Source organism: Empidonax traillii, unplaced genomic scaffold, assembly GCF_003031625.1.
Source record: "Empidonax traillii isolate 1590-97213 ecotype Southwest subspecies unplaced genomic scaffold, ASM303162v1 scaffold312:size2399984, whole genome shotgun sequence".
Lineage (NCBI taxonomy): Eukaryota > Metazoa > Chordata > Aves > Passeriformes > Tyrannidae > Empidonax > Empidonax traillii.
The window spans coordinates 1,563,083-1,588,295 of NW_020955505.1; the positions used below are offsets into that span (position 1 = coordinate 1,563,083).

The following is a 25,213-nucleotide window of genomic DNA, read 5'->3' on the forward strand; positions in this document are numbered from 1 at the left end:
TCAGTCCTCACCGCAAAGCAATCAGAGATTCTTCTCTCGTGTATTTAATTTCTAAGTATCATGGTTCTATCTGGGAGATTTTGGAAGCACAAAACGGAAACACTGTCTCTCAGCTTAGCCCATATAAAATAAGCAAATTCTTTCAAGAATGCTTAACGCATTGAAATTTGCATTCTGCAATGTAAGAATAAAACTCCATTGATCAAACATTCACAAAAACGCATAAAAACCACAAACAAAGCCACAGCAAATTCACTGCTAAACTCAAGTGAATTGTCACAGAAATTTTGCATGTAGTATTTGTTGCACTCAGGTAATGAACGTTTATCAAGTGTGTTGGCTTTTCATGTTCCATTATTCATGCCAATAGATTCATTAAAATGGGCCTACGCTTTTTAACATAATCAGCAGCGTGCATAGGTGTGGCCTTCAAAGAGTTATTACCACAGTTTACAGGCACACTGTTCATAAATGCAAGCAGAACTCCAGTCGGTGCAAAACGCCAAGCTTCCCACAAAACATATGGTAATTTTTCCTGTGTAAAATGGATAGATGCACTATACAATGCATAATTGCATCACATTATATCTGAACTTCTAATTGCTTAAAATGATACTTCAAATCACATCAACAACATTATTACCTAATTACCCTAAGGGTTAACTGATACTCCAGTGATTAAGACTAGGTAGAAGTGACAAAGCTATTGTATTGCCTTCATCCACTACAGCAAAAGGTATGGCTGCAAACACGCATCTAGAATCTATATTCTGTCGATGTCTTTAACATCTCGGTACGGTGGAGAAGAAAGGTGGAGAAATGCCAGCTAAGTACCAGAAGGAAGGAAGGTTCCTCTTGCAAGATGCTGAACAACAAAAATTATTTTCATTTGCTCTAAAGGAACTATTTTATAGCAGTTCTTTTCCTTTGACATTATTGTGTTGTGAAATAAAGTCACATGAAAATATTTTTGGTATTTAAAATGGCTACAAGAATTATGGAAGATGGTGACACTGATCTGAAAAGGCAAGTTACTGTCAGAATATGGGGGACAGAGTAAACCAGACAGTTTCAGGCCTTTCTTCACTGCCAAATGACCCATAATGAGACTTTTGTAAACTGCGTGAAAAAAACATAGCATTCTAGGTGCGAGCCACTTCCAGCTGTAAAATACTGTCCTGGTTGCAAACTTAGAGGCAAAGTGCATGTCATGCCTGCCTTGCCCATCACACCTTGGAGGACATCTAGTTCATAGATGATGTTTAGGAATGTTGGTGCTGCTGACTGCTTTCCTAAGGGATGAAGATGCTGAAGGTGCTTCTGTTTAAACAGGAATAAAATTTAAAAGTTTCACTCTATTTACTTTCTTATTTTCCAAGCATTTTTGTCTCTCCATGTAAGTACTGTATTTAAAGATTTAGAATATTTCTTTTTGTATAATGTGGTTGTTAATATCTCAGAGATCTTTGTAACCTACTCTAGTACAGATGGCAGCTCTTTGTGTGATAAAATCTCCAGCTAATGGCTGAGGCAAAACTACACAATGTGCTGTAAGTCATAATTTTCTCAATTTACTATTTTAGAAAATAACCCAATAAAAAATGTGGAAAAAAAATGTTTGAAAGTCCAAAAGAAAAGTAAAAATAATCCACTGCACACATGATGTGAGACTGCACCTAATACTCAAACAGGGACAGTTGTTTTTTTCCCAGGTATTTTTGAAGAATAAGCAGAGTGGAGCTATGATTCGATCTATTCTTGGATCTGCCTTTACAGAGGTTTCCAGTATGATCACTTTCACATACACATAATATTTCTTTTGCCCTCTGAATGCAACAGATAAGGTCATCCAACAAGCCTGTGCAATTCTTTTGGATACTCTAGTATGTAGCTAGCAGTTGCAGTAAATAGAGCTGCAGTAAATGGATGGGATCTGGACAGATACTGAATCTACTCCATGTGAGTAATCTGATGTCAAAACTATACCCACAGGTTAGATTTCCCCCTTCCCTTTTTAAACGCAGGTACAAACAATGTTTCTGCTCAGCTAATCAGGCTTGGCAAACTTAGAATCAGGGAAGACAAATATCAACAGGTATTGCAGGTCACGTGACAGATATTACATCAATGTTCCAAGCTATTAGTTGCTCCGAAGGATGAAAAGACCTAACTGTTTAGTTTGCAGGTGACCAGACACTAGATTTCAAGTACATTTAGAAACTCACATAAAGTTATGGCTTTACTGCATCAGTTTAGAGTTGGTGGCTCTTCTCTGGCCAAGTATCTGAACGTGAATATTGACAACAGAAAGACCTGAGGGAAAGGTTCTAGTTTGATACTTATATTTTGACTGTATTTATCAGAGTTATTCATAAAGAACTAGACTGCTACACACAAGTCTCGTGCTTCAACCCAAAACAATCTGTGAGTCTGTGATTCAAGTCTATATGATGAGGATGGGAACACGCCTTGGCCAGGAGCTTCCGCGTGGTATGCCTTCCTGACAGTGCAGAAACAGCAAGGGGGTGCCAAGGCAACCTAAGTCTTGAGCAGAGAACAACCTGTTCTTGTAAAATTTACAGCCTTTGCAAAGACTCTAAGCCACCAACACTCTTGAATCCTGAAGAGGTGATAGGCTTAGAAACACACCAAGCCCTACTTCATGTTTAGTTCTGCAAAGGTCTCATTTTTCCAGAGCAGTTGTTTTTTTTCACTAACCTCTTAAGGCATGAAAGTGCCAGAGTTGTTTCCAGAAGTGTCAACTGTTCCCATACTGAGGTTTAAGGTCTGCAGGTGGTTCTAGTCATGGTTCTAGTGGTTGTAATGGTTCTGGCGGTTCTGGTCCTGTTACCTCAGGAGTACCAAGTGGACTATTGAGCTTAGATCAGAAACTTACAGGCTTTAGTTTAGTAGGGCATGACTGTCCACCACAATGTGATAGAAATGGATTCTGACCATAAAAGCATTTCCCTCTGAAATTTTCACAGTAACCAAACACAGAAAGAACACACACGGAAAAGAAAGACACATGCCTAGGGAGAATATTTCAGCCAGGGGTTCAGGGACATTTCTTTCATTTCTATTTCTGTCTAACAAATAAGACCATTAAGACCTGACCCTGCCCTATCACAGTATTTTTTTGGAGACTAATCATCCGTCACTTTGGGGCAACCTTGTTCCTGCCAGGATCACCCCTCTGAGGCATCAAGTAGCCCAGAAACAACTTTTGGAAAGGAGCACCCAGCAAAACTGAGGATCTACCCTGGGCTGTTTACACAGTACAGTGCAGGAAAGAAGGCTCTTCTTGGGGAGGAAACAACCGAACAAAGTACCAGCATGATTGGAACGTCTGTTTACAGTAGATATGCAACTTCTGGCAAAGAGATACAAAAAAATATCATTTGAAGTAAGGAGTACAGCTAAAAAATATTGCAAGGAGTTTAGCAATCCACCCATACCCTTTCTTTGTAAACAAAGAAAGTGTATATAGCAAAACCAAATTATTTTCCTTTATATCTGACCTTGCAATCCTACTGCAGGCAAAACTCCAGCTTAAGTAAGAGCCCAGGACTGGGTCCTTGTTATGATCTGTTTTGTTCCTTCTCACTAACCAACAGCTTCTATTTTTGACACTGGATCTGCATAGTGAATCTTGTTTACATCAGGGAAAGTCTAGGTTTAAGGTTTTTTTAAGTGGATTAATGGTTTAAAGAGTAAAAAATGAAAAAGAGAAAAGGAAGGGTGGAAAAGGTTTCTTTATAGAAAATAATTTAATAAGCATCACAGTGATTGCAGACAAGACCCATTCTTACACTTTTGCACTGATTCTTTCTCTGCCCTCACCAGTCCCTACCCCAATAGCTCCCTGCTCCTTATGTGTGCAGTTTCCCTTCTATATTATAAGTTTGGCGGGGGAGGGGGGAGCAAAAGCAGCAAGACATCCCTGATTGTAAGCTAAGGATCAGCATGTAAAGGAAGTAGAGTCTTTTTTTTTCTCCCCGGCCTCATAAGAATTGTTAGTTTGTAACAATTTTAATTGAAAACAGCTGCATCTGAAATATTTCAAGGGATGAAAAAAGTATATCAAGTAAAAGACAATCAGTAAAAAGAGCCTTGAATCCATTCTGAAGTCAGTGTCTGCCTAAAGGCATTCCAGGGTTTTCTTTTTAAACTGACCTTTTAGTTTCAGCAAAGCATGGTTCATAAGTACTCTCAAAATACTTTATTCATGTTCCTAGAATTGCTAAGTATTAGTATATATGTGGGTGAAAGAGTATTTCCTCAAAAATACTTTGAGACAGAAGTTTATGTGTTTTCCCTTCAACAAAACAAACTCATTGGACAAACTCAGACTTATGTACACAATATGAGAGATCTGTTTGTCATACCAAGTTGCTATGTGAACAAATGTGATGTCACAACATAGATTTTTATGACTAATCTATTAAAAATGTATCAGGAAGAAGAAGATTATTTCATCAGATAGCAATGTGAGAAAGTAAAATAAGCGAATTTCATTAAACTGCAGAAAATTTGTTTTGCTTTGATTTGCTTTAAATATTTGGTTGAATACGAATGTCTGTGTAAGCTTCCAGTTCATTTACTAGCTTTTAAATAATCATTACATCCTCCTTTATGTTCCTTTTCATTTTCTTTACATTTTCTTCCATTATGAAATGTCTACTTTGTTAAATTCACTATATAGTTTAACAGGAGTTTAATATCATTTGATTAAGCTGGTTGTCTTTAAAACAAATATGCTACTAATCAAGCTCTCCAGTCACCCTTAAAACAATGTTCTATTAGCCAGAGGGAAAGCTAGCTGTGTTTTGATATGATGATGATGTAAAGCATAATCCTTTGTAGTAAAAGAGAAAGATACAGGTAAATTTAATATATTGCAATACACAAAAGTTCTAACAATACAGGGGACTAAATAAACAAGTGAAAGGCTTGATACATTTCTTTGATTACTGACAATAAAGCAACGCCTCAAACTTTAAACTGTCAGCAGCTCTAAGTGATCTCTCCATGGCACACTGTAATGTTACTGAATAATTATATACAAGATATAATCACCTTTTGTTTTCTTTTAAGTGTGAGTAATTTCAAATGATTAAAATTGGAACAGAAAAGGATTTACAACATCAAAGAGGAAAAGCGATGCCTTTTTAACCATCAAGTTTTATGAAAAATGGAGAAAATATTTAAGCTAATTTACCTATGTTGTGTATTGCTACCTAGAACTTCAGAAACTGCTGATTATACCACAACAGGATCGCTTTCTTGAAATGGTAAACCAATACAGATATAAAAGTATTAGATAAACTGAGTTTGAGTGAATGGTAATGGAATCCTTAAAACCACACACAGAGCAAGGAAACAGCTGCATTTTGGTTAACCAGAAAGTTAATCAACTATGAGAGAAGTAAGCAAGATCTATCTTTGTATCTGCCAGAGATTATTAAGCATTTAAATATTCATTTTTCTTCTTTAAATCAGGATTGTTGATGCATTACAAAATGGCACAAAGATGCTCCCGAAGTATAATTAAGAAAGCATGTATTAATTTAGAAAAAAGTATTATCACGTTAGATTTCTTTGAACAACTTGTAAGGAAGGTAAGGTGTTCCTGTACACTATTTAGTAACTCAGACTCCCTAATTTACTTTAGATCACATAAGAATTAGCTAGGTGGTGGACTTTTGCCAGTACTTACATCATAAAACCACCCCCTGCCCGGGTGTGATTGGAATTCTTTGCCTAAGACTGACCCTGAATTTAAAAAGGCAGTTGTAGGTTCTGTCTGAGGAGCTCATAAACTTATAAGAAGTTTGGAGAGCAAAAGTTTGCACATCTAACGCGGGCTAAAGCTGCTAATTCTTTACTTTCATGACTTCCATTTCTTCCTAAAGAAAACAAGAACAACAAAGATAGCTATGCTGCATCTAAATGACCTTTCTTTATCACTCTGTACTTCATCTGCTTAATACACTGAGCACATCCTTCACACTGACTATTATTCCCTTCCACCCAATGCTGACAGAAACAGAGTGGAAGCAGTGGATTTCTCAGGAAAGGTCCCCAAGCACAGAGTTGTTTTGAGGACACTTCTACAACACCCTACATACCATCGACCTTGCTGCTGGGAGAGCAGGAGAAGAAATGACATTTACTGGTGTATTCCCCAAAGGTGCTTCCACAAGCCCATTGCTTTTTTGGAATCGTTTCTCACCTACTTGCAAGCTCTGGAGAGTTGCTACAGGAATTCACTACAAAGGTTAGCAGATGGAGGGGAGAAAAATATAGACATGACATAGCCTCTCCATCCATCCTCTATACAACATTATTAAATTATGTATGTTTTACTCTGCCTTGGAACTTTCACCACTGCAAGGGACAGTAGAGAGTCTGACTCTAAAGGATTATTAAGAACATTTTTATTTTGTAAGAAACCAGGAAAATCCCAAAGGCTTTCCATGGATATATTTGGGATAACAGCTGTAGTTTCCCATGTTTTAATGTATCTCCACTTGGCACTGTCTCTCTGCACAAGTTGGGTCCACGTGGAATCTACCGGCTTGCTACCCCCAGTCTTTTGGAGAGTTTCTTTGTTATTCCGTTCCCCTTAAGCTCCTTTGCCTGTGCTCACCTACCCCCTGGGGCTCACAGAGCACAAGCAGCCTCCTTCAGAGACCAGTGCCTACATTATTCCAAAGACTTCCTGAAGAGAAATGTTCACGCAGTAAGCCTGTATCACCCACAGCACAAGCACATTCCTTCCATGACATACAGGGCTCTGGATTCAAAAAATTTAGAGCTAGTTATACATGCTCCAGAAGCCTTCAGTTATCAATCCCAAATATGATTTGAACTGCATAAAATTAACATAAAACTTCCACTCCGGACCTGCCCCAGAAGCCAGCATGTGTCGTTACAGACTAGTAACTGTCACTAGTAACACCTAGTCACTCAGTGTCCCAGGAAACCAGTTTAATTATTTTTTTTATTAAGGAGATTTTTTAATTGGAGGGTGAATGAGATGAACTGAAGTTTGCTAGAAAACACATTTCAATGAACAACAATGCTTACAGCACAGAGCTCAGAAATTAAAAAAGGAACCAGAATGTAAACACTGAACAATCACACAGCAAAAAAAATTTTTACTCTGAGCAACTAAAAGCAATACTGGAGCATAAGGCCTTCATTAGCCAAACACTGTCTATCAAAGTAAAATGCTGCTGAAACCTACAGTAGTCCTAGCAAGGAAGAGTAGGTTATTGGTTTTTGCCCACAACAGTACATCTGAATGTGCGCAGCAAAAACTGCAATTAAATGCCCTGAAGCCTAACTCAGCAGACCTCAGAAACGAAGGAGGGGGAAGTTGTTTCACAAGTCCCGCAAAAACTTTTCTAGTGTAACATTTGTAAAGGAGCTGCAATCAGAGACAGGTCAATGATTAAAAGTACCACTAAAATAATATGTAAAAACGCTAAATTAGCACTGACAGCTTTTAGAGCAACTTGTATATAAAACCCTGAAGAAATCACTCAATGATACATATTTGTTCTTTTTACTTGAAAAAGTCTAGGAATTTTTACATCAGTATGTACTGGAATGCAAGGAACAGAATTACAAGACAGTAACAAATAAACAGTAGCAAACAAACCCTCACAAACCACCTCTTTCTATTTAAAAGGCAGTGACCCTCCGCAACCAACAACTTGGGGCAAAACTGACAAACAATTGCCGCGATTTTGGGAGCAAAGAGCCGCTTGAGTTTTTAGCCAGCACGAAGTGTATTACCAATTACTCGCCAGCAATGTTCTAAGTCTGGCAGTGGTAACTGCTGGAAAAGCAGTTACCCCGCGGTGGTACCCAATCAGAAAGCAGGTCACATCTCGTTAGCTGTATCATATACATTAAACGTCACAGATTCTCCATGGCTAAGCTGACAATTCAGGCATGTGTGTTTTATTTTATTATAACCTCATGTTATCTTAAAGGATCACAATACAACAAACAGATCAACACGAGATCCTTTACCATGTTTCATGGCACGAATCTGGCAGATATTTGCTGTTATATAAAGCCGTTCACCATAATAGATTAATACTTTTTAAAAGTCTTTTCAGGGCACCACTAATACAGTACTATGAAAAATTGCAGCAGCAGGAATGTTTGCTGCACAAACACAGACACATGGACAGAAATCCAGCCTGATTCAGTCCAGGAGAATTTAAAAGTGTGCTTTATTTAACCATGTAAATAACAAGACTCAGGCTCCACTATTTTTTTTCTTTAAGTGACAGAAGTATTTCCCCCTCCCATTCAATGTATTCTTTGTGGTGGTTGATCTGGATTTTGAAGCCTGGGTGTATAAACCACTAGCACATTATACAAAGCATAACCAACAGTGAATGTAGTTTACATTATAGGGTACTTTTGACAGCTATGTGATAAAGTAGCGAACTGACCATCTCTCTTACTAAAAGCAACAGCATTCTAAATGTAAACAGAAATTTCTCTTGCCGGTCGTCCCGAACATGTGTTCTTTAAGAGTAGCCTAGAAATAAGTTTTTAAAACTCTGCTCCTGTTTTCAGTTATCATTCATTTTTAATTTTAATGAGTTTACAAAACAAAACCAGATAAATGTTTGCCTCTCCCCCTAAACCTGCAACATTTCAGAAATAATTTTGTGCAAAAGCTGAAGCAATACCTTGCAATATTAGATCTGCAAATGCCAGCAGGACAGATCCTGAGCAAACAACACACTAAGGCAAAGAAATTTCCTGAGACCAGCGTTACAATCAACCCTGAAGTGCTGTACTGTAATTTCATGATTTCAGCCTAAGCTGGTATCCCCTCAAAGAGTTGCTCTGCGTGGAAACATAATGAGGGATTACCCAATTAAACTACTAAATTAATTAGGGTTCATGCCTGCATATATACTGTACTGTCTAGTGGGACGCTTCAGCTGGAATTCGGGCTGAAACCTATCACGGTCCATGCAGAGGAAAACAAGGCTGGGGGACTTACCTCCGTCCGCGACTGCAGCCTCTTGTTCATTTCATATATTCGGTACTCTGGTTGCACCATGTATGGTGTGTGTCTCCTATAAAATGGGCCAAAAGGAGAAGAATAGAAAGGGTCATGTGGTGTGCTGGACATCTTGCCTGCTTGCAGAGATTCAAGCTACACAGAGTATCATCAACATCCATACAGAGCACATGGGCTGTGTGTTCTTCACAGTACAAAGTAGCGGCGCGCACACACACACACACATCCAGGCTGCACGCACTGGCTGGGGACTGCTGTGGGAGCCCGCTCCGGCGGAGACGGGCGGGGGGGGGGGGGGGGGGGGGGGGGGGGGGGGGGGGGGGGGGGGGGGGGGGGGGGGGGGGGGGGGGGGGGGGGGGGGGGGGGGGGGGGGGGGAAGTGGGAGCGGGAGCGCACAGGCTCCAGACAGGGAGAGGGAGGCTGGATAGCTTCAGGCACCGCCGCTCGGTTTTAAAGCAGCAGTTTCTGGAGGGGTCATTTCCTGTCCGCGCCGCCGACTAGTTCAGAAACACCATTCCCCCCACGGCGGGCAGAGGTGCGGGGCTGGGGCTGGGGCTCGGGCTGGGGCTCGCCGTGCCCCCGCGCCCCCCCCCACCCCCCCGGAGCCGGCAGCGGGCTCCTTAGCATATAGGTGGTTTAAAAGCTGCCTGAGCCAATCACCCCGCGCCGGGAGCACGCTCGGGTAATGTCAGAAATGTGATTACTACAAAATACATAAACACAGGCCACGGCCATCCCGCCGCGGGCAGCCGGCGCTCCATCCGCGCCCGACGGCTCCCGCAGCGCCTGCCGTGCCCGCCCGGGGCGGCCGTGCCGCGGTACCCGGGCTGCGGCTGCGGGGCGGGGGGGCCGCCCCTCGGGGGCACGGCGGGATGGCCGGGGAGCCCACACAAAGGCACAACCCCCGCACGCCACACTTCACACAATGGAGAGCACTCGGATGCCAGCCGCAGAAACCTCCCGGAAAATGGGAAAGCACAAAGGGGCGGGTGGGAGAGCGGGACCCCCGGAGAACTGCCGGCAGTCCCCTTCTGCGGGGGCCAGGAGTGCACAAATGGGTCATTTTAGAAGCGGGTGTCCGGCTTAAAGGCGGCGGCAGCTAAGTGGGAGACTGGTCCCTGTTTCAGGATCATTGTTGGGCATAAATCCAGCAGTGGTTAGAAAGCGTTGCCAATGAAGGATATCTAACATTGGGGGGGGGGGGGGGGGGGGGGGGGGGGGGGGGGGGGGGGGGGGGGGGGGGGGTCCAGACGGAGGAAGGGAGGGCAGGGGGAGTGGATCTCTCTTTGGAGGTGAGGGATGAACTTTATCTGTTGAATCATACTTGCAGGAAAGTGCTGGGAGCGGATACCACGTGAACGAAAAGTCCTCAAAATATAGAATAAACAAAAGGGTCTCATCTGCTGCACGGGAAAGTGCAAGGTTTAGGAGGGGAGCCTTCAAATTACCTGTATGAAAAAGCCCTTGAAGCACAGACTGTGTCCTCATACACAGCTGTAAAGTATCAGGCATTATTTACAGTACTGAATAAATGTAAAAACAACAATAAACAGTGCTGAATTAATCTCTCATGTAAATTCATTCAAGCAAATGGAACCACTCTAGGAACAGATTTAGTTAACTAATATGATTAAGAGAATAACAATCAGCTGCAGCCACAACGGTTCTCAGTCAGGGTGCTCCGCATGAACGCTGCAGGATCGCCCATTTCACAGATGGGGAAATCAAGGCACGCGCCATTACTTTTTCTAAATTTTTGTAATAATCCCCAAAAATATTTGATCGTGATATGGCGTTACCCACTTTACCCACAGTCAAAAATGTAATTCAAATGTGACTGAATGTAGGAATGTTGTAAGACATTTTTGAAAAATTCCTGTTTTCGCTGGTATTTGGCTAAGTCTGGAAAATCTGACCTCTCTTTTCAGAATAAAATACAGAATTTTAGTTATATTCTACTGACCACTGATCTGGATCACAGTTTATCTTTGCTGTACCAGTATCTGTTTAGCAAAACTATTTCTGTATGCTCTTATGGAATAGCAGTTTCCATAAGAAGTGACGTATTGAGCTGCTTTTACAGACTTCCCACAGCTTCTGTCACTAAACACAGAGACAACAGATAATTCATGGGGAACTTCACTTCTCCCTTTAAGTGCAACCCCAGCTAGGTAGCGATACTATGCTGCCACTCTGGTACCGTTACTGGAGGTGCTGAGTTTAATAAACAGCATGTGCCATGTTTGGCTCTGTAGTTCTGTGGTGACTCTGACACTGCTCTGCCAGGGTTCATTCACTGGCCCCATAAAAAGCCTGTATCATGGCTACACACCTAGGAGAAGACTTTCCTGTGTGTACCTTGTACTCTAACAGATCCTAGCAGATACCTTAAAGCCTAAGGCCAGAATGACTAGAAAAATTAGAATTACAGTACTAATATACACCAGTTTTATAACCAAAGTACCATCTTCTTAAATAAATGTCAAAAAAAACCCAGCCAAGAATCCACCAAGTTATGGATTTTATTTTCTTTACAAAGCAAATCCAAAGTAAAACATATTTGCCCAAGAAGGGACACACTGCTTTTTGAATTAAAATGGTGGAATTTTGCAGAGCTTTAAAAGTATTTCTGTTTCAAGGACTTTTAGATAAAGCTAAAATTCACTGCTTCGAGAAGTTAAATATGGTCATTATATTAATATTTTTTATTTTGGCTGCTGGTGGGGGAAAGGGAAGTGGTTCCTTTAAATTAAAAAAAAAAAAAAACTTGGAGTAGTGAAAATAAAGGAAGAGGAATGAGCAGTAGGAGTTGCTTTCATGACTGAGAACTGCAGATACTCCCCTCAACCCCTATATAAGAGCTTCTGTGTCTAGCACAGGTCTAGCACAAAGCAAAAATATGCAATGATATTTTAATAATCCCCATTGACTAACTGGCAAATTATCCAACACCTACAGCCCACCAGCAAGAATCAAGTCCCAGGGTAGGAGCCTGCTAATTACGGGCTCTGGCAGCTCTTCCAGTTGCCTATTGTCATCTAGACTGGTGTGATGCTCAGAACAGAAAAACAAAAGGCAGAATCAAAGGAACATAAAGTTACAGAGATCCTGACAGTGTCAGCTCGATTCCCACTTGGATCTGCCACCTTTAAAGTTTTGTGTGTGCTCTGGGGGTGTGGGTTAGGGAGTGTGTAGCCAGCCCTATTGCCTGGGCTGCTCCAAACCCCCATACCACTGTCATCAAGCTGCTACCCAAAGCGGCTCAGGGGTCAAAAACGAATATATGGCCCAGTTAACAAATTCCTTACTCTGGAAAACAAGTGTAATGTGAGCAGAGGAAAACAGAGGTGGAGGAAAACAAGAAGAAGAGACTAGTCTTCCCAAGTCTGAAAATGAGTCTATTCCTATGCCTGCCCAATATGCATGGCTACCAACAAATGAGGAAACAGAATGTGCAGAGTTGCATTTACATGGGTGTGTGCACATGCAAATACTGCTGCCCCTCAAAGCACTGAGCCTTACCCCAGTACTCAGAGGCCAGAAGGGAAGGACTGTGATGCCTCCTCGCTTAACTCAGTCTCCAAACCTGCAAACTGCATTGGCTCACCCCAAACCTGCCTGGGTGCTGCACACAGATGTGAAAGGAGACATCAGAGCAGGGAAGGACCGGGACACAAGCTCGTGATTCCCAACTAGGGAAAATGAGCTAGGCAGAAGTGTGCCACCAGACCTCATCAGCAGAGACAGAGCTATGTTTCGCGTCTCTCTGGTTGGGCATTAAGCACCTCACAAGCCCTCGCACCCCAAAGAAGGGGTGGGATGATCTGGCTGGCTGGGTGCCGGATTGCCCTCTCCTGGGCAGAAACAGAAGGACACACACAAGTCAGGTACCCTCACTCTGCCGGTTCCGGAGGACATTTTACTTTCATTTCAGAGGGAAGCACGGGTGGGTTTGGTGGAGCAGAAGGGTGCAGTCCTTTGCCTCTGCACCCCCCTGTGTGATACCTGTAATGCCCATGAGTAGCCGAGTTGCACTACAGTAGAAGGACTAAAACCAACAGCAAAAACTTCTTTCAGGACAAAAGCAGGGAGCTAGAAGGGATGAACCAGAGTAGTTTGTTTATCTGTCCATGCTGGACCCCCTGGCTCATGGGGTCCTGTACGGCTTGAACTGCGGGGGCACCCACGTTGCCACACCATGCCCCTGAGCAGCATGGACAGCCCTGTAACACAGCACTGCCAAAAGCACCACATGCAACCAAGGCACAGTCCTTGCTTTGCCAAGCTGACAGTCAAAGCAGCTCTGAAGGCTGCACTATTTTTAATAACCACTTAGTAATAATAATAATGCAGAAAATGGATACAGCTGTAAATATGTGTAATTTCTGTATTTATCCCTAGTATGCGTTGACTGTTCAGTCCCTGTCAGTAATCAGATTTACAAGGATACATTTAAGGTGTTTTGTAGATGTTGAAAGACAGAAAAGAAGAGACTGATCTTAGTTAAAGACACATTGCATATGAGGAGCTGAAAACTAGAGATATTTGAAATTAGGTTTCTGGAGAATACTCAAGTAAACATTTTTTTTTTTTTTAAATAACAAAACTACCTTTTCAAACTGTCCTTTGTTTATACAAAAGCCAGATAGTATTGAAGACTTTTGGTGAAGTGACCTTAGATAAAAGAACAAAACTGTTTTCCTGTGGATACTCATGAGTGACTAATGAAATATGCTTATCAAAAGCTGGGATGCACAATGAAGAACCACCAGCAATACCCCACCATCTGTAATATATACTCAATTGCAGAGCTCAAGCACAGGATTTTGACAGGTTTCAGGTTGCTTCCATTAATTTCTACAGCTATAGAATAGAGCGTACCAGATGCTTGCAATTTATAAGAAATCTAGAAGCTGTAATTTGTTTGCATTAAATATTAATATATTGAAATAAAAAACATATTCCGGAAAACACTGTCCTTTCATAGATAATTTGTGGACAGGAAACCAAATAAATCTGTTCAATCCATTGTTAATCCATTGAGCTCGGTGTACACTTCCAGGCTTTTTCCATGTAGATTACTTTTTTTTTTTTGTGCTAATTGTCCTTTTCTGTAGTAATAAATGATGTGATTATTTTTATCAGAAGGAATTTATAAAATTCATAAGTGGAGCCCACCAAAACTACTGTGTTTCAGAGTTTATAGTGCAGCAAGAAGCATTCGCATCTTTTAAATGCTTCAGGCTTTTTGCAAACACAAACCTACCTTGCATAAATTACATATAATGATAATTCAATACATATGAAAAGTCCAAGAGTTCTCTTCCCCTATTTAATCCTAGTAAATTAGAGTTACAGCTCCGGCACTCACCAGTGATGCTAGAAGTACCTCTGAATTGATGAAAACACAGAAGGGATTTTAAATATTTTTTGTTCTGCTGATATGCAATATCTTTGTCCTCAGTCAAAATGGGTATTAAATTTTGCCTGAAAACTTTATGAATTCTCAGCTGAATGCAGTCTTTGAGGAGCCTGCCCATGTCTGACCAAGTAGTGTTTCTGCTTTACCCGTCCAGTAACTGCACAGCACCTGCAGGAGACAGAGCAGGGGGAGTAAACATGAAACAAACTCAAAGCTGTGAAAATCATATCTTGATGTTAGACTGATTGGCCTTCTAAACTCACCAAGGTATAGCAGACAAACCGACTTATCTCTCTTCGATTAAGCTGTGTTAAGCCAGTACTCAGTGTGTTTTAAGTGTCCTCCCTTTGTGCCAATGCAGAGGGGAAGCTGGTCTGTAGGAGTTCTCAGCTGCAGTGTGGTTCCTCAGCTCACAAGAGACTTACACTTAAAGCATTAGAGGCTTCATTTTGCTCCTCACCGTGCTGTCAGTGTGGCACCCTGAGTGGACAGGACACTTGGGCAGCCTCTACCTGTCCTGCATCACACCTGGGTACTGTAACTACAAAGTAAGTACATTGTGAGTGTGTCAGAGGGACTATTGTCAGGGAAAATAGCTCCATGAGGTGCTGGGAGGAAGAGGATCAGGTCTCAAGTGTGACATATAAAGCGCTTGACATCCAGGGGAACTTCCCTGGGCTGCAATAACTTCAGGATACCAAGGGACATCTGCCTTTTGACAGCATTGAATCATCTTCCAGACTAGTAAAACACCAAAGGGATTTTATATACCTTGGTTTTGCTGAATCTCTGAGGACACCACCAAGGCTGCTTTCCAGCAGCTTCAAGAACATTTCTGTCTTGTTTTGTTCCATCTCCCACTTCTTTCTGTGTTCACTCCATTTCTCCCATTTTCCTTCATTTTATGCATAACTGCCTATAGTCCCTTTTGGAGTGAAGTTCATTTTCCAGGAATTGTTTGTAGGTATCTGCCTTGGTAGCTTCTCACCCTACATATTGTTTCCCCACCCCCACCCTCTGCATGGAGATACATGCTGCTGAAGTTTGGGGTGGATTATCACTGGAGGCTGATGCTGGGGAGTGCTATTTGAAGCACCTGATTCTTCATTCAAAGTGCTCAACAGGTTTTGCTGAGTGTGTTTTCCCTGAATAAAGTATGAAGGGGTGATGCTGAGGATGGTGAATCCAGAGCAGTGAAGTAGGAGAATGAAAGTGATAACATTCCTGTAATTTGCCTTTTGCAGACATCTCACAGTGGCTGAGGAAGAAAACAGCCTTCAGCAGCAGAGGAGACAGTGCTGCGGTTTATAGCATTGGCAGACAGCCAAAAAAAAAATCTCCAAAGTGGTGGGGGAGGCTACAGGAGCAGACTGTGGTCTGGGAGACTGACCCTCCAGTGAAAAATCAGACAAGCCAGCAGAGAGGTAAGGTCCTGAAGACTCTGAGCCCCTTTCTGATATGCTAGTTTCCCTTACAGACAAACTAAATATGAATTAAATGTAAGTGAAAGACTCACTCAGCTTTAATGTATTATGCAATGTGTTATTCCAAATTTCCTTAGTCTATCTCAGTCCAAAGCAAGAATTTTTATAACTACCCCTCAATATAGTAAGAAGTAAGAAACACCAGACTTCAACACAGTCTTTAAGCAACTCTACCTCCCTAATCTGCCCCAACAAATACACGGCAGCATATCCTGCCTGTGACAGATCACAAACTGGGCCTTAGAAAGGGAACAGATATGTGAATATGAAAAGGGCACTCATTTTGGCTAGCTTTTCCAGATAGGAACAGCTTAGTATTGCTTTTACATAACCAAATCCACCATACTGATTTACCTGTTACACACCTCACCCACTGCTCAACTTTCAGCATATTTCAATTAGTTGAAAGATTACTTTTTAAAGGACTCAACTGGGAGCACTCAGCTTTGGAGGCATTTCAGTTGAGTGCTAATTAGCAACTAGCTGACTGTCAACTTTTCTTCCTCGAAGAGAGGGAAGGGTTGGTGATTCCCTTCTGAATTACCTGGCAATCAAATACATGTTGAAATTTATTCATTAACTTATAATAATCATTCCTAGCACTTCTTTGGCAATTTTCATCTTCAAAGCACTTTATAAACATTCATAGAGACACAGTGGTGATTAGCACTATGACAAAACTGTGCAACTTCCTGCATACGGGTCTCTCTCCCTATTTTACAGGTAAGGAAGGTAAGGGAAGGATGAACTGCTGAGAAAGTCAATGGCAGAAATGTAGTTTTACCTCAGGAAATTACAACTTCTGGATCTATATTTGGATCTTGCACAACACTGATGTATATACAAAGCAGAACAAGTCATGGACAGCCAGGAAAACTGGTGTGAAAAGGAATGATGGATGGAGAAAATCTGTGCCTGGTACCAAGGAGGGATTAATTTGAGAACAATTTAGATTGTAATTGTGCCTTTACCATGTAACTGGATGAAGGTTGCACCAAAGCCTAGACTGCATTCACCTTGTTATTTTGAACCAAGGGTTATACCTTACTACAAAACATACAGTACCACTCTGTTTTATTTATCTAGTTATTTTAACACAAAGTCCCACCAAGCTGTGTAAAGAAATCTATGTTGGAAAATGTTATTTCCAACAGAGTCTTTTTTTTTTTTAGTCTTTTGTTTCATATTTCTAATTCATTCTCCATTTTTTTGTAAAGATTTGGTCTTAAGTGTTTTGATTGTAATTTGATCTTAAACCTTTGCACTTGCAAAACACAAGCCAGAGCTTGCCAGGAAATGAAAGCATTCAGAATATGATCCACTGAGATTCTGGATATCAGTGTTGTAGACTGTACGCTCAATACATGAAAAATACAATCAGTTACCTGTATGCATATTTTGTAGTCACAATATATTTTTTAATTTGGCCTTTAAAATTTAAGTACATGTTATCATTTTAAATTTTGTTATTTGAAATGTTACCATGCTCTGCAGTGCTTGAATTTTGTTAAGGCCTTGTATGGCTGCATAAATGTGACTGAAATAACCAGAGTTTTGCTTGGAAAATCTGATTATGCTGCAAGAGCAAAATGTTCCAGCTCATGAGGGCGAAAGACTGGCTGTGGCTCTGTTTTTAGTGAATAATGACTTTGCACCGAAAAACAGAGACTAAGCAAAAGACATACTAAATAATTCTTTATCTCTTCTGTGTCATAGATTCTGTTCCTTCTACATCTTATGCCTTCCAGGTATGCTACTCAGTAAGGTACATTCAAACAGTGACCATGTATCTAATTCAGTATTTAAAACACACTAAACTCATCTTAAACAAGTCTGGCATGCACATATTGCACAGAGCATGGAATTCTGACATCTCTGGTGAAGTAAGCAGATCTGAGCTCCCTCTGACTTGAAACTTGGCCCACATCAGGATCTACTCTCTCTCATGGAGACAGGACACCACCAACCAGCTGCTCAATGGCAGCAGCTGCATCTCCCAGCTTCCACTCTCATAGATAGCTTTAATTTCTGATTCTAAGAGTGCATTCTGCTCCCTGCTGTCTGCTGTCTTTCCAGCATCATCCCATTGCATGGATTCTGCAGCCACGCCTGCCCATTTATGCTCGTACAATAACAACCCGCTGTTTTAACAGTAGTGCAATGTTTTGTGCATGAAGAAAACAGCTTGTAGAATTCTAGTACATATGTCCATATCTCTTTGCTTGTGAAGTTTGAAGTTTATTGATTAGTAAGCTTTGTTTCTAATTAGACAAACGGCAAAAAACTTCCAGCATACTTTATTTCTTCCTGACACTGTACCCAGAGAACTGGCACAATGCTCTTTCTGTAGCAAGCCTTCAGTGTAAGTGTCGTAATAAATATTGCCTTGATTTCAACATCTGGTTCACATTAAATAAAACTACAGATGTGAATCCAACAAAGATAGACATTTTGGAGGGAAGATAAAAGGCTTTAAATTAACCAGCAAGATATTTGTGTTAATTTGCAAAAGAAAAAAAGCAAATACAATTTCCACAGGACCTGTATGTCTTAGCTAGAAAGGGTGGCAAAACAATGCCCATTATTTTAAAACCACCTCATCCTTAACATGAAATGAATTCTGGACTACATTCAGGCATTCCAGTTCTAAGGGACAACATTCTAGGTTTTCGTGTTTTTAAAATTGAAATCTCAAGACTTGAGAGGAAATATAAATGGAAGTGTGTGAGAAGGGACATTTAGTCATCTAACGAATCATGAACATAGTAAGGACAATTACTGGACCATTTTACATTAACAGCATGAACACTGAAAATTTTCTTAAGTCTTTATAAAACCTTTGTATTTCATGTATATACACACATTATAATCGCCCCCTAGTTATTAATATGCGTTACGTAGAGATCAAAACAAAGGGTGAGAGTACATGCCTGTAGTTAAACCTACTCTGAAATATACCATTAAAAAAACCCCAAAAAACCCAAAACCCAACCAAGCATTTAAATCATTTCACATTCTGATGTACTGAGTTTAGATTTTCAGAACTTCTTTGCATTATGGACCTGACCAAAGTGTTGGCAGACATATCTAAGCTCACTCAGGGTTTTCTAGTGAAGTAATAAAAAAACACAATGGAAGGGGAGTGTCAGGATAAGTGCGTGACCAGTATGTGTAGTCAAGTTCTCCCAACACAGGATTAGAACCTCAATGCAAGGCTCACCGAAGCGATCCTGAAAGGCACCTATTCTGAAGTGTAGACATCATACATTGGTTAATACTCATGAAGTAATGGATCACACTTAGTGACAGGCTATTTCACAAAGGCTGGAAAGTATAGTTCAGTTCAGCCAAAACCGTAGTCACAAAAATCCTAATGAAGCTTCCTCTTCACTATCATCCTGCCCTTCGGTCACCATTCTCCCAATCAAAATTCACCTTTTCCTTTTCCATTTATTCTGTTTGATTCCCAATTTTCATTTCCCCCTCATAGCCCATTCCTTATCCTGAACCAGAATACTTCTATCTTCCCTTCAATTTCAGATATTTCTGAAACACCTACTAACTCTTCCCCTGCCACTGTTTTTAGACCTCTCCTCCTACCCAACATCTATTCTGTTTCAACACTATTCCTCCATCCTTCACCAGCATTTACTCATCTTTCTTCATCCCCTTGACAGGTCTCAGCACTTCTGGCAAAATGCTGGGGGAAGCTGCAGCACACAAACCTTGTTTGGTCACAGCAGCCCAGTGATGTATTGTGCGTCATCAGTCCCACAGAAACCCTGAAGGACATAAATATGGTAATGGCAGCCAGCCCAGAAGAAGCTATCAGATCTGCTGATATTCTGCCAGGGTATTGTGGAAGATCAGGAAAAGTAAGGGGAGTACATGGGAAATCAGAGAGATAAGAAACTTGGAATTATATGGAAATCAGCAGAAATGGAAAAAGAGTTGTTTTTTGGTTTTGTTTATGTTTTTGAAAAGGCAGTGATTTAGGACAGAATATTATTATTTTATGGGAAAGCAAAGTGCTGCAGGTTAAAGTTTGATATCAGGTTCATTGTCAATGTGAAGATATACTGAAAGTTTAGTCTACTGCTATTGTGATCAGTCATCTGCATTCAGGTCACAGTTCCTTGAAATATGTATTCCAGACTTGGATATTGTCAGAGGAAAGAGAGGAAGCAATGGTGTTCATGACATGATCTATGTGGCTTCTAGTCATGCCCATTTAACCCAGAGTTATGTCCATTTGGGGGTTCAACCAACTCCTGTTTCAGTATTAAGCCAAGTAGTAGGTTACAGACTTCTCTTTCTCACGAATACAAAAGCTTGGTGATTTTTAGGGGAAAATAAAAGGCTGATATGCCCCCTTTTGTATATTGTTCCTACATGAGAATTGATCTTAATTTAGGTCCCTATAACAGTGGAAGTCCTGGATTTTTATTTTGGTTTTACTCTTACCATGACTTCATATTAAATCAAGGATTGAAGATCTTACATTCAAAAAGTTCATTTAACAATATATGCCAAACTAACCTAGAGACACACATGCGGACAGCTCAGATGAGTTTCAGACAAACATCTGAAGTTTTGAACAGTGATTTGAGTTTAAAATCATCTTTGCAGATTTCCTATTCTTAATGAAAACTGGACAAAGAAAAACCAAAATAAAATGGGAACACTTATGTCAAGTAATTAAAACCACATGAGATCGCATAGTTAAGAAAAATATGTGGCATCAGAAAGCTTTCTGTTGACTGTTGCAAGGCATCAGTTACTTCTGATTCGAGGTACACGGCTCAGCTGTCCTAAAACCACTTCAAGGTGCAGGTTTCTAAAAGATGTTTTTTATGGCTAGGCTGCAAGGTCCTGCTTCAGCTGCAGAAGATCGAATGCTGGGTATTTGCAAAGTGGGAGAAGACAGACCACAATGCAGTTTTACTTTACCCTGATCCAGGCTATCTGCTACACAGGACGGGATGTGTTCTGCTGATCAGCTTAGATATGCTGTATTTACAGCTGCCATTTTTTACAAGTAGTAACTAATTTTACACCCACTTTTCACAATTCTGGGTCCAAAGAAGCACTTTTATTTTCCTTTCTTCTACAGCAAACAAGGTGTGTATCTGACAGGCAGTAGATGGTATTTTAACTACTCATAATTCAGTTTTGAGGATTATGAACCTTTAATAAATTACATCTGGATCAGTGTTCAGATTCAGACATTTAAACCCATATTATTGAAAGTTACTCAAGTTACTCTCCATTACACTGTGCAGTATATTCTAGGTAAATGCACTATGTATTGCCTGATTGACTTAAGCAGGTCTTTGTAAGAGCATGTTTAAAAATCAGGTCAGCAAGACCTTATCTGTCTTTTTATCTTAGTTGGCTTGTTGGGTTTTGGTTGTTTGGTTTTGGGGTTTTTTGGGGGGTTTGGGTTTTTTTTTTGTCTGAGCACCAGAAACTTGGTGTCCCCACCTCAGGCTGTTGTCATTATCATTTGGACATTCTATTCTGCTTCGTCTTATATGTTCTAAGACAAGAGGGCATGGTCTTAAGCTCTTCCAGGGGAGGTTTAGGTTGGATATTAGGAAGAAATTCTTTACAGAGAGGGTACTCAGGCATTGGAATGGGCTGCCCAGGGAAGTGGTGGATTCTCCGTCCCTAGAGGTTTTTAAGATGAGACTGGATGTGGCACTCAGTGCCATGGTCTGGTAACCTGGATCAAGGGTTGGACTTGATGATCTCAGAGGTCCTTTCCAATCCGGCTGATTCTGTGATTCTATGATTCTATATTTGGCTCCAGGACTTTTCCTGAGGGAAGGGCAGAGTGATGTCTTCTTAAATACTAAGATATAACCCAATGTTTATGGCATACTCCCAAGAGCTGTGAACCCCTTAAGCAGGAGAATGCAAAAAAGTTAGCTTTCTCACTTTGTAACCCCAGAGCAATTGAATAAACAACGAGTGGAGGCAGCAAGACTCCATATTTGTGTGGAGACAGTTGGACAGTGAAACACATACCAAGAGAGTGTTGAACGTAATAATCAAAACCAACAGTGGTATACAATAGACCACCCAAAACACAGCTGTAACAGTTTTCCAGCTCTGCCATGGAAACAATGAAAAGAAACAACAAGCAGAATAGTTTTGAAAATAGCACTTCTCCGTTTCAAAGTAGAACCTTAAACTTTGAACCAACTAGGATACTATTTAGAATCTTTTTGCAGATATAATTTTTGCTGTATGAGGTCAACTGTGCTAACAGCACTGGAGAGGCGTAGACCCTAACAAAGTGGTAGGTTAGCATGCTGTGTAGGAGTTAGGCATGTCACAGAACTGTTTTAACTGGATATTTCCTGGTATTTAAAGAATTGTGTTTAGAGGTAATAGCTGTCAATACTTAATAAGAACAACCATTATTTGATATCATACATAAAAAAAATGTAAATAGTTTTGAAGTCCTTTCCATTTTCATTCTGCTCTAGAAATTATGGGCTTCCTGGTAGCAAAAACACTTTTTTCTAAATGAAGTCTGTGAAATTATGACCAGATTAGCTTTGCAGACTTTCCCTAGAAGGCTTTGAAAGGTGCGGCAGATGTGCACTAACAGAAGGTCAAGTTGATATGCATCCTGGGGTGATCATAGTTTAGATTTCCAGAGAACCTCTGCAAGATTTACCATGATTCTGTCAGGTGGAACCACCTCCTCTCTACTGATGATAACTGATTTTCTTATCATAGGGCAAGGTTTTCAATAGAACATATTCATAAATGGGTATTTTCAGCCCATGTGGAACCTTTGCCAGCCCTGTCATACAATATTCACTACACTTTATCCCAAATCTACTGGAATAAGAAACTATCAGTTTTCTCATGAGCTCTTCTAGAAATTTCACCAGTACAATATACCTCCCAAGTAGAGGCATCTGTTTCTATACTGATGAATTCCTCTGCTATAGAATAAGGTGTGCGCATGAGTTCCAAAACACAGCAAGATTAAGGCTAAAATTTGGAGTGTCTCAGTGATTGGTTGCCCTGCTTTAAATACCTAGGCTTTGATTTCCCTGACCTGTTGATCATCTGCTGCTCCTTTAGATTTTATCTACAGGGGGTACTGCCAGTGCATCGGATATCCTTACCCTGACTGTCAGAAGTAGAGCCAAGAAATTATTTTCATATCTATTAAAGATTCAATAAATAATGTTTTTCCTTAGTCCAGGTTGGAGGAAATATTTGGAAATATCAGGCAGAAAGACCATGGGAAATCAGTGGATGATCAAATCCTTTGCCTGAATGTATAAGTACCTGAGGTGCAAGTTCCTGCTCTGAACCAAATGGTTCAAAGCCAGATCTACTCTGAATGTTTCCTGCAACACAGTATTGGTTGCATAGAGTGGTAGCACCTCTTTCATTTAGAAAATAAATTCCCTATTGCATTGAGACTTTCCATCAGAAGCAAGGGTGAATCCAGTCCTACTTTGAAAAGTTTTGTATGACAGCGCTTTCCTGTAACCCTTTCTTCTCTCCAACATTCCCCAAAATGTTTGACAGAAATAATCAAAATTTAAACTAGTTCTTACCTTAAGCTTGACAGATGAAAAATCCCTTTCAGAAGCTAGTTATCACACAGGAATAGAAGCCAGTTCACTTAAGTTTCATGTAAGTTTCACATAAAGCCACAAAAGACCATCTGCCATCTTCATGCTGTCCTTTTGCTCTGCAGGAGCAGAGCACTGCATACCTACTAAACTGGCAAGTCATGGTGCTGGGTGAAGGATTCCTAATGCCAAGTTCATTCATTAAAAATCCACATTCCTTCTTTGAAAATCTTCCAACCTAAACCCCACATGACATAGATGTTTAGCTTAAGTTAAAACTAGGCTGCAGAGGATCCTGAATCCCATCCTTATTGGAGCTGCAGTGAGAACAGGTAGTGTTTAACAACTGGAGGGTATTCAAGCTGTTTTCAACATTTGAAGACATTTAATGGTATTCTAGGGGGAAAAAAAGTAAAATGGTAGTATGTACAGTGACTTGTATGACCTACGTGTGGCACTATGACATTTAGGGACAACAGTGCTAAAGAAAAGAAAAAATATATGATAAATTAGACATATTTCTGTAGTAATATAGATTCAAAGTAGCACAACATTTATTAACAAATTCAGTGTTTAATAAAAATGTAAGGGCTTTATTCCACTCTAAGTAAAGGGGAAAAAAAAAAAAAAAAGGAAAAGTCTACCTTTCTTCCATAGTTTTGTGCTCTCTTATTGCCAATATCTCAATCTCCACTGGGCACACATAGATCATGTCTGCCCAGAACATAAATACACAGCAGTGCAACAGAAGAATTAAAATTAACAGCTACATCCAAGGAGCAAAACCAGCTAACAAATGTATCTTGTTAGACTTCTGTAAGAGAACGAGATTTTTATCAGAAATGCTGTTTTTCAGAGGACACTAGGATAATTTCCTACTAATAAATTTCCATCTTATTGAGAACAGCTAAAGTTCTGCCAGACAGAGGGAATCTCCCAAGGGTATGTCTTACGCAGCTCTCCTACCACTGGATTAGATGTATGCACACGTTTTCAAATACAGTGAGCCCAGAGTACCTCTGAAAGTGTGTTTGGGTATTGAAAACACACAACAGTGGTAGAAGTTTGCCTTGTTTTAAAAAAGATTCACTACTTTGTTTATTGCAGTCTTTTTCCCTGAGTTCAGAGGAAATAAGCATGCATAATTCCATATTCCCTGGAAGACAAAAGGCAAACATTGGTCTAAATACTTTGTGGTGTTGTTTTGCAATTTTCATGAATCAAGGCTTATTTTTTTACTGCATCACCTATAATATCTTATAAATCTTCCTCCTTTCCCTTTAAAAATATTTAGAGGGGGAAAAAGAACTCTGTGTCATAGGGTATTAGCTGATTAGTTCATTCAAACAGTGCTAATTATAGGTTTAATTGCTTAAATGTGAAAGTCATTTATTTAAATTAGCTGCATCAAACATACAGTATGCTCAAAACCTGAAACATTTTGGTACTGAAAACCAGGGTTATATTCTGTAAGCAGAACATGCAAAATATAAGATGAGAAACCATGTGCCTCTATGTACTGATTGGCAAACTCATTTAAACCCCAAACTCCCTCCTCCCCTGCCTCTGGGGTCGGAGAACAGCCTCATTTGAACAATGACTAATGGAATGCACTGAAATGTGTGGAGGGTTGAAAGGA

The 25,213-nt window shown here is 40.4% G+C and overlaps 1 protein-coding gene across 10 annotated transcripts in view; it reads right to left on the bottom strand.

Annotated features, from left to right (window-relative positions):
• The window catches only part of LDB2 (LIM domain binding 2), a 220,401-nt gene extending 211,062 nt beyond the window's left edge, over positions 1 to 9,339 (bottom strand). For 9 of the 10 annotated variants that reach the window (XM_027891232.1, XM_027891230.1, XM_027891237.1 and 6 more), the window contains exon 1: positions 9,041 to 9,339. In XM_027891232.1, coding sequence (XP_027747033.1) covers positions 9,041 to 9,172 — 132 coding nt within the window. In that variant the 5' untranslated portion in view covers positions 9,173 to 9,339. The remainder of the gene's footprint in view (positions 1 to 9,040) is intronic. The other variant, XM_027891234.1, reaches the window with a different exon arrangement.
• Positions 9,340 to 25,213: the final 15,874 nt, after the last annotated feature.